This window comes from Marmota monax, unplaced genomic scaffold, assembly GCF_021218885.2.
Source record: "Marmota monax isolate L192 unplaced genomic scaffold, Marmota_monax_Labrador192_F-V1.1 WCK01_AAM20220418_F8-fsc00068, whole genome shotgun sequence".
In the NCBI taxonomy this organism is placed as follows: domain Eukaryota; kingdom Metazoa; phylum Chordata; class Mammalia; order Rodentia; family Sciuridae; genus Marmota; species Marmota monax.
This window is the reverse complement of record NW_026692352.1, coordinates 686,238-697,999: the sequence shown is the minus strand read 5'-3', so window position 1 is coordinate 697,999 and position 11,762 is coordinate 686,238. Positions and strand designations below refer to the sequence as shown.

The 11,762-nt window shown below is 35.5% G+C and overlaps 1 protein-coding gene across 1 annotated transcript; it reads right to left on the bottom strand.

Annotated features, from left to right (window-relative positions):
• Nucleotides 1-9,594: 9,594 nt before the first annotated feature.
• On the bottom strand, nucleotides 9,595-10,539 carry LOC124091233 (olfactory receptor 51I1-like). The gene has a single exon (XM_046442203.1). The coding sequence runs from the start codon at nucleotides 10,537-10,539 to the stop codon at nucleotides 9,595-9,597; it is 945 nt and encodes a 314-aa protein (XP_046298159.1).
• Nucleotides 10,540-11,762: the final 1,223 nt, after the last annotated feature.

Sequence of the window (11,762 nt, the reverse complement as noted above, 5' to 3'; positions counted from 1 at the left end):
GCAAGAGCAGCAGCATTTTCAGAAACTTGTTATTTGCAAACTATACTAATCATTTATTGCTTCTCATTCTTGCATTGCTTGTTATATATCCTTACATATATATATTTTATATACTGCTTTGATCATACTTTAAAATTAGAGTGAAATACATTTTTGGTTGTCTGTATAGTATCTTTCTCTCTTAATAAGTTCAAAGCTCCCATAATTGTCTGTATTTCTTCTCATTTTATCCTCAAGGTGTAGATAAGGATAATGGTATAGACAACCCTGAAGTAGAATTCTGGGATGACCAATACCAGTTTTAATTTTTAAACATATTTATCAAATAAACTTTTTAAGAGGAAGGCATTATTATCTATTGCTGATTGCTATGTAAACCTATTTCTAGTATAATAGTTTTCAGATAAATAAAATAACTCCCCTAATATCTAAAAACCAAGTTTTATCTCACCTTTGCCACGTCCCAGCTGTGAATTTAATTAACCTCCTCATTGCTTATTTTCACAATTATAAAATAGAAAAAGTAATACACAGTGAAACATTTAAAGTGCATATTTAGGTCCTTGGTCCAACAAATGAGTAATACTGATTAAATGGCAACTGAGAAAATATTAAAGAAGAAATTTTAGGGGCTGAGATTTCTTGGTGCAGTCTCCAAACTATCTTCCTACTTTCAGTTTTCCCATCAAAGGCTCTCTTCTTTTGAATCAGTTTTTTATCTACTATTCATGAGACCATTGAAGTATGAGTTAATCATACTTATACACTCATGCCAAGCAAAAGCTTAGATGTACTTCTAAGCCACTTCTGTGCATCCCAGGAAGGACCCACAGTGTAAAGCTGCAGAATAAGCCCTGCACAGTGGTATTGCAGGCACACATGCCTCTAAGCTCATAAATGAGCCATATCTATGCATCTTGGGTCCCACAAGGCAAAGGTGTAGAGTTAGACTAGGACAGTGGGGTTTCAGGTAAGAATGAATATGGAGTATGAATATAAAGATAGAAGTGAGATGCATGAAAAAATCTGTAAAATCACAGACAGCCTACTCACATGAAATTTTTACACTTCTGATGATTTATGATTTGAATGATGTGCATGAGGATGTCCATGATGAAAGAGCTGAAGTACCTCCTTACCTCCTCAGGGTAGATGTGATGGATCTGGGGAGAGAAGTAGCCCTAATGCCTGCCTCAACAGCTTCCTGTTCTCAGTACTATAAAGTCCTCTTAAGAGTCCCCTGGGTCTGATAAGCTCAGGGATTTAAAGAGATAGCTGGAGCTATAGGGAGAATGAAAAATCTTGAGGAAATGACTTTTCTGTGTCCTGTCATTTCTCCCCATTAGAATTTTCAAATAAATTAAGAGTCAAACTTAGTTAGTGATTAAAATTATTCAACTCCTCTTTTTCTAGAGCTGAGGCCCAGAAAGAATTTATTTAGTAAATCAACCAGAGAACTAATTTGACTTTCTTACCCATGGCTTATCACTGATTCCTACATTAGGGCTCTTTCCATTCACCATGTCACAACTCAAGTAGATTTTGAGAAAATAAAATCACATAACCACACTGACATTTTCTTTCTAGAGTCAGCATATGGGGTGGCCATGTTGCTTTGCTTAGAATATACTGGTTTCAGCACTGATCATCTTGCACCAGGAGAAAATCCTCAGACTATACACACTACAACAATTTGTCACCATATGGTCAGACCTAGATCCAAAACTAGATCCTTTGCTGAGTGAGCACCATTAATAAAATTGTAGATGAATTCTAGATAGGGGAGAGGGAAGGGAGGCAAAAGGAGGAGTCAGGGGATTAGTAAGGATGGTGGAATATGCGGGACATCATTATCCAAAGTATATGTATGAAGACACAAATTGGGTGTTAACCTACTTTATATATAAACAGAGATATGAAAATTGTGGTATATATTTACAATAAGAATTGTAATGCAAAAAAAAGTACATGTATAAAGACATGAATTGGCATGAACATACTTTATATACAAAGATATGAAAAAATGTGCTGTATATGTGTGATAAGAATTATAATGCATTCAAGTGTCGTGAATTTAAAAAATAAAATAAAGTTTAAAAAAGAAAATTGTTTGATATGTTTAGATATCTAATTCCTCATTTTTTAAGTCACATGGTTCCTCTCTAGATCATCACATCAACATTTCAATTTTGGGTTATGAAAACACCATCTTGACTCATTTCTCCACTTGACTTAGCCCTCTTATCCATTTTCCACACCTTACATACATATTAAATCAAATTTAGTTACACTTTTTCCATTTCCAGTATGATAATGTCCAAATTCTGATGTCACCTATAGGATGCTGTGACATGACCCCTGCCTTCTTTCCAAATTCTTGTACAATCCTTTCCCTCTTATCTATTTCAACCGTAATGACTGTCTTCAGGTCATTGAAAGTGCAAGGTCCAGTGCGACCTGGAAGCCCTCACAAATGCTGTTTCCAGCACCTTAGAAACCTTCCTCCATGCTCTCTCTTTCTTCTGTCATTTCATCTGGGTAGGTATTAGCCTCATGGTACCATCTTGCAAAATGATCCACACTTGGAACCTTACTTGTTTTTTTGCTTTAATGAAACTTGTTTCCAGTCCAAAGTCTTTTTAAATGTCTAGTATAAAATATCTTAGTTAATCCAATCCCATTGCACTAGCAAGATACTCTGGCCCTATTGTTTATGTTAGATATGAATTTTCTCAGATATTACAAATAGTAAACATGGTGTCTTATCTTTCTAAATTGTACCTATTGTTCCCCAATAGTAATATCCATGAATTCTTTCTTTTTTCACATTTTTATCGGTGATTCCTAGTTGCACATATTGATAGGATTTGCGGTTATGTATTCATAATGTACAAAATATAACAATATAATTTGGCTATATCACTTTCCAACGTTTCCCCCTTCCCTCCTTAGCCCCTACTCCTTGGTCCCTTTTACCTACTGATCTCCCTTTGATTTTAGGTGATCCATCCCCACCTTTGTTTTCCTTTTTCCGCTCAAGCTTCCACATATGAGAGAAAATACAGGACCCTTAACCTTCTGAGTTTGACTTATTTCACTTAACATTATGGTCCCTAATTCCATCTATTTTCCTGAAAATACCATAATTTTATTTTTCTTTATGGCTGAGTAAAATTCCATAGTATATATATGCCACATTTTCTTTATCCATTCATCCAGTGATAGACACCTAGGCTGGTTCCATTGTTTGGCTATTGTTAATTGTGTTGTCCTAAACATGGGTTATAGTGTCCATACATTTTTTTATTATATCTTGTATTTATTTTTTAAAATATTATTCAAAATATTAAATAACACAATGTCAGATATGAAAAAATCACTGCAATAAAACAGTTCAGGTGTATTTCCATTGTGCTTCCCTTCCTCACTGGGACAGTCAAGTGTTCAACCAAGAGGAAGGATGAACGGTGCTGCTTCTTCCATCTCTACACAAAGCACATGACTATGGCTCACCTGGGCTTTAACTAACACACAGTAGAGGTGATGTTTTCTGATAAGTTGTAGTTACACTTGTAAATCAAACATGGTTCAAATCACTTATTTACATACTGATCAATTGTTTGTCACAGACTCAAAGAAAATATAGTAAATAATTTCCAGTTGCTATAAAAAAATAAACAAGAAAATAAAACCATTCCAGGAGAGGAAGAGATCATTGTACACACATATCTTTTATTTACAAACAACTTCACTCAGGTATAATTTTAATTTGAAAGACTGAGATAGTCTTATTTAAGTGATAATGGGCACTAAAATTTACTCAACCTTACTATACAATAAGAACCAAAATGAACAAGTCATATGATTTTAAACTCTGCCCACTGCTTGAAACTTTTGAGGAATCTGTGGTACAATCAACTGCTAATTACAAGTAATTCTTCATCTATTTAACATTTCATCAGTTTCTACCTATAATTTAATTCAGTAATTAAAACCAAAAAATAGCATCTATATAACATTTTATCTAAGTTCATCAAAAATTTAGTCTCTTCTGCCAGAATTTCTAGACACATTTAATATGTTATCTAAAACTAGTGGGATTGAGCACTCTCATTATCTTAAACTGTATTTTAATTGCCTAAAATACACAAAGCAGTTTTCTGTAGAGAAAAAAAGCATGTTACTTGAATGAAAAATATTATTACATACACATTTGCACATTTTGGTTTGGGACCACAAAGTAATATGTGTTTAAAAAATAGTATCTGGGTGGCAGAGAATTAATCTAAGTCAATAGTACTATGGTAGAATTTAGTTACAAGTTGGAATATTTTAAAAGTAGCATTACTTCCAGAACAAGTACAATGAATGGAAAATAACAAAAACTACCAGTGTAAATGCAAGGTAATGCTTAACTCAAATTTCAGACACCTGATTGGATTCAGCTCTAAAAATGTAGATTTTAAAATTATATACTCCCTATTTGTGACATTCAATTTTCAAAGCACCAAGGCAAAAGAGATCTGCCTCTCATTTAAGTACCAACTGCCTGGGGCAAACATCTGCACAATATCATATAAAACTTCAAGCAAATAAAATTATATAATGAGTAAACTCAAATCACAGTGCGTTAAAAAAATATAATCATTGGTAATCTTTAGAGAAGGATGGCCTCATTAACATTCTGGTCTAGATGATGATATTCCACCATTTTGGAACAAAGGCCATCATGCCATTTCCTGCTTTGAAGTGGGAGGAAAATCTTCCTTTTGTTGTGGTATGTAACATAAAGAATAGCAATACAGAAAGAAAAATAGTAAGATGAAAAAAGAAATAGCTGTCTTCCTCTTCTACATTTAAGGATGGGGCCTTAGAAGATATCACTGACTGTTCGATTTCCATTTAACCCCTGTTTGCTTCTGAAGTTTCATAGGACTCATCATCCCTGGGGCTGATGGTCCAGTCACGGTCCAGTTTTCCATAATCTCTATTGTCTAGAGTGTCTTTGGCTGGTGATGGAGAACTATTCAGTGAGAAGATCCTCCTCCTCTATGCTTGGATATTCATATTATCAATGGTACTGATTTGGGAAATAGAAGATTTGGTCAGGTTTTCTTGTGTTAAAGCATTCATAACACAGTCTGTCTCTCAAATAGAAACATCTGAGTTTCATATAGTTTGGCCCAGTGAATACTGATAGAGCAGTGGACATGGCCCATCCATGCATTCTTAATGAGAGTTTTGTGTAGTGATTGACTGTATCATTTCATTTAAACTCCAGAAACGCCTTATAAAAATACTAATATTATCTATATTGTACCTCTGAAGAAACTCAGGTACAGTGAGTTAAATCACTTTTTCACAGTCACAGAACATTTAAGTGACAGAACTAGTATTTAAAACCTAAGCACTCTTAACCAGTATGCTGAATGGTCACAACTGCTAGTTCAGAGGGTAAGTGACAAAAAATTCTTTATTCTCCAAGGATTCTATTTCTAACAAAGGGTCTGGCATGTCATGAGTGTTCAACAAATAGTTCCAGAATGAATGGATGAGTCCATTTGTGTTTTGCCACCTTGTAGGTATCCAGCATAAAGGAAGACCATCAGTGTGAGACAGGTCTGACTGTAGAATACAACAAAAGGACAGACAGGAATTGCAAGCGTTTCCTCAGTGGTGTTACCAACTCCAACTCCAACTAGTCTTGACCTTGAGAGACAGACTGTGTTAGTTCACCACCTGCTTCCCCTCCCATAGGCTGTGTTATCCTGAGCAAGTCTTTCCATCTGTTCTGTTGCCTCACAGATGTACCTGTAATACAATAAAAATAGTTCTGCTTATCTCATAGACTTGCTGATACAAGCTACATACATTTTTTTTAAATAATATAAATAATAATCCTCTTAACTTTACTTGACACATAACAAAAGCCATCAGGAAAATGAGCATGTGTTTATCAAAGGTTATAAAGTTTCAGTTAAGGAGAATAAGTCCTAGGGATATACTGTACCTCACAGTGCCTCTAATTAACAAAGCTATTTGGAGAATCCATGCTTTACAATTTTTTAGAGACTAGATATTTTTCTTTGTTAGTTTTGGTTACATTTTGAAATGTCTCCCTGGAACATGTACTTACCAAGAAAGTCCTCTAACACAATTAATAAGGAGAATGGGAGGAAACTTCAAGAGATAGGTAGGTTAGAAATAGATATGTTTGTAGTATAGATTATGGTGATGTTTTCATGACTGCATATTTATCTTCAAACTCATTACATTGTATATATTAAATGTATGGAGTGTTTGAATGTGAATCACACCACAGTCAAGTGGTAAAAATAATAGTATTATTTGTATGAATATTCTGTTGAAGCTGGAAAATTAGCCTAGAAATTTCAAATCACTGGTCTAGTTAGCCCACATTAACAAAGAGAAAACATGGGATTGGTAGTACTGACATCAGGCATGCCATAGATAGAATGTTCTGTTGTTTTGTTTTAAACAAATTATCTGATGTTATTCTTTGATTACAGGGGATACATTCTGGCTAGCACTGCCTTCAGGTGAAGTGGGATGTAAGCAATGAAATGTGATGTGTTCCCAAAGTGCACTCAACCCCTGAGTGCCAGGGGAAGAGGATCTTGAAGTTTCCATGGATAGTGGTTGGGCCCTCCACAACACCATGGAAACACCTGGAAGAGAATCACTGTGCTAGGACCAGGAGACACTTGGTCGTTGAGAAGGGGAGAGAGGCACCAATGTACAGCAGGACACCAGTGTTCAAAGCCAACTATGAAACTGAGCTCCTTAGAGCTCCCAAACCACTCTCAGTTGACTGTTTCTCAGTGTCTCTCCCTCCCCCCCACCTCTCTCTATCTCCCCTCCCTTCCTCTGTCCCTGTCTCATATTACTTCAAACAAAATGTGAATGTATTATACAAAAGTAGAAAATAGAGTAGAGTAGAAAATACATCTTACAAAATCTCACTAACTGCTAAACTAACCTATATTATGTTTATACTATAGTTTATTGTATAGTATAAACTACAGAAAGTGATAAAAATATTCTGTTCATCCTTCCATTTTTTTGTACAAAAATTTACAAACGTTTAACATAACATATATTAGTTATTTTTACCCTCCAAAAGTCAGAATCTATAAATACTATTTAATGACTGCCATAGTGGTGATGTAGAGGTAAGACAGAATGTATCAAAGTCAATGTAGAATGGCTAGGAGTTAGGGTTCAATTGCAGATATAGCAATAGGTAAAATCACTCATTTCTCTCACAAGTTCTATGACTTTGATCAAAGATACCTTCAAAATGGTAAATAAGATAGTTTAAGAAATGGAAAAATTATTTTTATCTTATTTTAGCTAGAAAGTGGATGATCTAGCAAATAAAGAAAATAAATTTATTTATTTATTTATTTATTTATTTGGGGGGAGGGTTACTGTGGATTGAACTCAGGGGCACTCAACCACAGAACCACATTTCCATTCTTATTTTATATTTTATTTATAAAATAATATATAAAATAACAGGGTCTCACTGAATTCCTTTGCACTTCACTTTTGCTGAGGTTGGCTTTGAACTCACAATTCTCCTCCTGCCTCAGCTTCCCAATCTGCTGGGATTACAGGTGTGTGTCACCACACACAGCCTAAATGGATTTATTTTTATGTAGGATGTATTTTTTTTTTCATTTCACCTTTATTGAAATCTGCTATTAGTTACATTTTTCATTATTATCCTCATTAATATGATAAAACACATTGAGAGATTTCTATTATTTTAATTTGAAGATGTTTTATTCTTCTGTCTATATTCTTTACTTGTATTCACAATTATAGTGCATATACCTGCTTTCATTAATGTAGCTTACAGGATTTTTTGCTGATATGATTTTACTCAGTATACTTCATCAGGATTATATTTGCATTTTTGCAGAGTTTTACAACAATTTTTCTTTTTTAAATTTCTTTAAGAGAGAGAGAGAGAGAATTTTAATATTTATTTTTTAGTTTTCGGCGGACACAACATCTTTATTTGTATGTGGTGCTGAGGATCGAACCCAGGCCGCACGCATGCCAGGAGAGCGAGCTACCGCTTGAGCCACATCTCCAGTCCACCAACAATTTTTCTCATTAAATATGTGTGTGTGTGTGTGTGTGTGTGTAATGTATATGGTGTATAATATAAGAGGAATAAACTCTTAAAATGTGGTGCTTAAAGAAAGGGAAAGATTTTGTACTGTAATGTTTTAGATGTGATTGGCAGTATAATTACTCTATAATTATTTATGTGTTCTTTAATTATCACTTAATTCTTCATATATTTATATTTTGTTATTTCCCTCAATATATCAAGTTAACCAAGATTTAAATTCATTAATAAGTTATTCCACTATGATTTCAAAAACATCTCTAACCTGCTAATATATGTGACATGATGTCTTCTTATTTTTTTCATTTCATTCCGTCTTCCAGAGGTACATCTGTTTTGAAGACTGTTAAAGGATCACTTTCTAATAGTTTTCTCTCCTATTGATTCACACCAATTTACTTCTTCCAGGTGTTTTCACTCATGTCACAAAGTATTTTATACTTTTTAATGCCTTAAATTAAATACTCAATTTCTTAATTTTCTCTCTTTTTTATTTTTTTTTTATTTTTGGTCTTAAATAGATACCCCCAAATCTTAACAGACCATAGAAACCATATATATAGAGAGAACACATCATTGTACCTATTTCATAAGTCTTGTTACATAGTCCTTCCACTTCATTATTTCTTTCATTGCTTGTTAACATACACACATACATAATATACTTTAAATTATAATATAAACTTGTCAAATATTAATATTATTTAAAAGTTAAATCATTGAATTTATGTAAAGTTAAAAGACCAGGTGGATAGGGTGTGGTATATAAAAAAAATTACCATGTCTAATTTTTGGGTGTGTGTCTGATTATCACTAATATTCTATTGGATAAAATAAATGTGAGAAAAATCCCTTGCTCATCAAAACTATGTTTCCATTGGTAATAAATAATTTCCTATGTGATGTTTCACTTTAAACAAGATAACAAACATATAATAAAAAATGAGAGACCAATTATGAGAATGTCCATTTTTGCGATTAAAAAGAAATAAAAGAAACCTGGTATGGTGGATCACAACTATAATCCCAACAACTCAGGAGGCTAAGGCAGGAGGATCTCAAGAACAAGGCAAGTCTGGAAAACTCAGTGAGCCCTAAGGAAGTACTGTGACAGTGTCTCAAAATTTAAAAGACAGTGGAGTTGGGGATGCTACTTAGTGGTTAAGCACCCCTGGGTTCAATACCCAGAGTACCAAAAAAAGAGAAAGGGTTCAAGTATTTAATAAATTCTAGCTCACTATACCTTGCAAAACTTTTGGCTTGATTTGAATTATTTCCAGGCTTACAGCAAATATCTCTTGGCCAGAATCTTAATGGTAAGATAAGTGACAAAAGGATATTAAAAATTCCTCATCAGAACAGTCTTGAAAGCAATTTTGTGAAATAATGGCAAACATACCCTTGAACTAGACTTTTCAAATATTTTCTGTTCAAAACTTCCTTCTCAGAAGAATTTTGCAAAGCCTTCGCCGAATCTCTTTGGTTTTGATGGAATAGATGACAGGGTTGAGCATCGGAGGCACAAATAGATAAATAAGGGACATGAGTGTGTGTACATAGGGTGGGGCATGCCTCCCATAGCGAGCAGCCATGGACACGCCAACCATGGGCACATAGAAGATGAACACAGCACACATGTGTGACACACACGTGTTGAGCGTCTTCAGTCGTTCCTCCCTGGAGGCAATGGCAAGCACAGAACGCAGTATGAGCACATAAGAGAGGAGAATGAGTGCAGAATCCAGGCCAAAGGTACAGATGACAATGACTAGACCAAAGATATTACTGATGGTGACATCACCACAGGGCAGGCGGATCAGATCTGAATGCAGGCAGTAGGCATGGGAGAGCACGTTGGCCTTGCAGAAGGGCAGCCTCAACAGAAGCAAAGGCAGAGGGAAAATCATGCAGAAACTGCGGATAATAGCAGACATGCCCATCTGCACCACACGGGCATCAGTGAGCACTGTAGCATAGCGCAGGGGGTGACAGATGGCCACATAGCGGTCGAAGCTCATGACCAGCAGGATCCCAGACTCGATGAAAGAGAAAAAATGAATAAAGAACATTTGGACCATGCAGGAATTGAAACTGATTTCTCTTATGTGGAAGCAAAATGTGGCCAGTACTGTGGGCAGCGTGGAGAAAGACACACCCAGGACATTAACTGAGAGCAGGGACAGGAAATAGTACATAGACTGATGCAAGCTCTGCTCCTCCTTGATAATGAAAAGGATCAGGCTATTGCCCACGATTGAGACAGTGTAGAGGAGTCCAAGGAGCAAAATCATCCAGTGCTGGGAGGCCTCCAGCTCTGGGAGTCCTGTCAAGGTGAAAGGTGGAAACCCTGAGCTGTTGTGGGTGTCTCCTCCCATGCTGCACTGCTGCCTAGATGGTAGGGCCCCTGGCCTGCAAAGAAGACAAACCAAGTGTTATGCATGGCCTCTGCCTAGTATTTCTAATCTCTCATACATCACCTAGTCCCTCACTTTAGAGCAATAATCACTATTGTTCACTCTAACACTCATCCATGCCTCTCATTGTTACTAAGATTTCTGAAATCTGATTTTCCTCAATGTGCCCGGCTGGCAAGACAAGTGAAGTGACCCTCCTTTATACATGTGTCTAGCACTCTTTCTCAGATTAAAACTATAAACTCTTTTTCTGTTCAATTCATGGATATCATTTTTTCAAGACAAGAAAAAAACTCCTTGTCACTTCTTTCTCAACTCTTATGCCATTCCAGAGCAAACCTCTTACTCATTAGACCACAACCTTTTCCTCTTCCCCATCTTTCATGCTCTCGCACCTCCACTACCTCACTATGACTCCCAGCTCCCTAACCACATACTTACTGGTTTCATCCAGATGGAAGATAAGTGCACAGGAAGATGAATATCCATGGAGTCAAGCTTCCAAGTGTTCCTCAAGATGTGCTGGACTTCCATGTCTCCTCCCTCCGCTTTATTCTTCATCCATTTCACTTATGGCATTCCTTTTCTCCCTGAAGAATTCAATTCACTGAATGTAATTTCTTTTTTATTGGTTCTGTATACTTAAACATAATATGAGGATTCATTTTGACATAATTATAGAAGCATGGAATACAATTTGTCCTAATTCAGTCCCTGGTACTTCCCCTTTCTGCCATTCTTCCCTCCTTCTGTTCCCTCCCCTGTACTGATATTTCTGCTATTTGAAAGTAATTTCTTAAAGATTATATCATAATCCAATAGTATCTCATTCCTGAAAGCTATTAAATTCATTAAAATTTATGTATATCCCAGAATCGGTCTTTCATCTGTTTTCTCTTTCGTGTTATTATGCCCAATGTAGAGACTCAAATTTCTAATATCACTTTGCCTTCTCCTTTTCCTTTGCCAAGTACTTTAAACAAGATAACAGTTTATGAAAACACTGACCCCAAATGTCTCTGTTAGCACCTTTCTTCTTTTCTTTCCACACTTCAGACCCAAATTATCACATTATTATACCATAATAAAAGCCTCTTAATAAATTCCTAACCTCACTCTAATTCATCTCCAATTTTAACTACAAGCATTTATTTATTTAATTATTTACAATGGGGATTCTACCC

Coding starts and splice junctions, on each gene's coding strand:
- LOC124091233 (XM_046442203.1), bottom strand. CDS start 10,539: ATGGGAGGAGACACCCACAACAGCTCAGGGTTTCCACCTTTCACCTTG.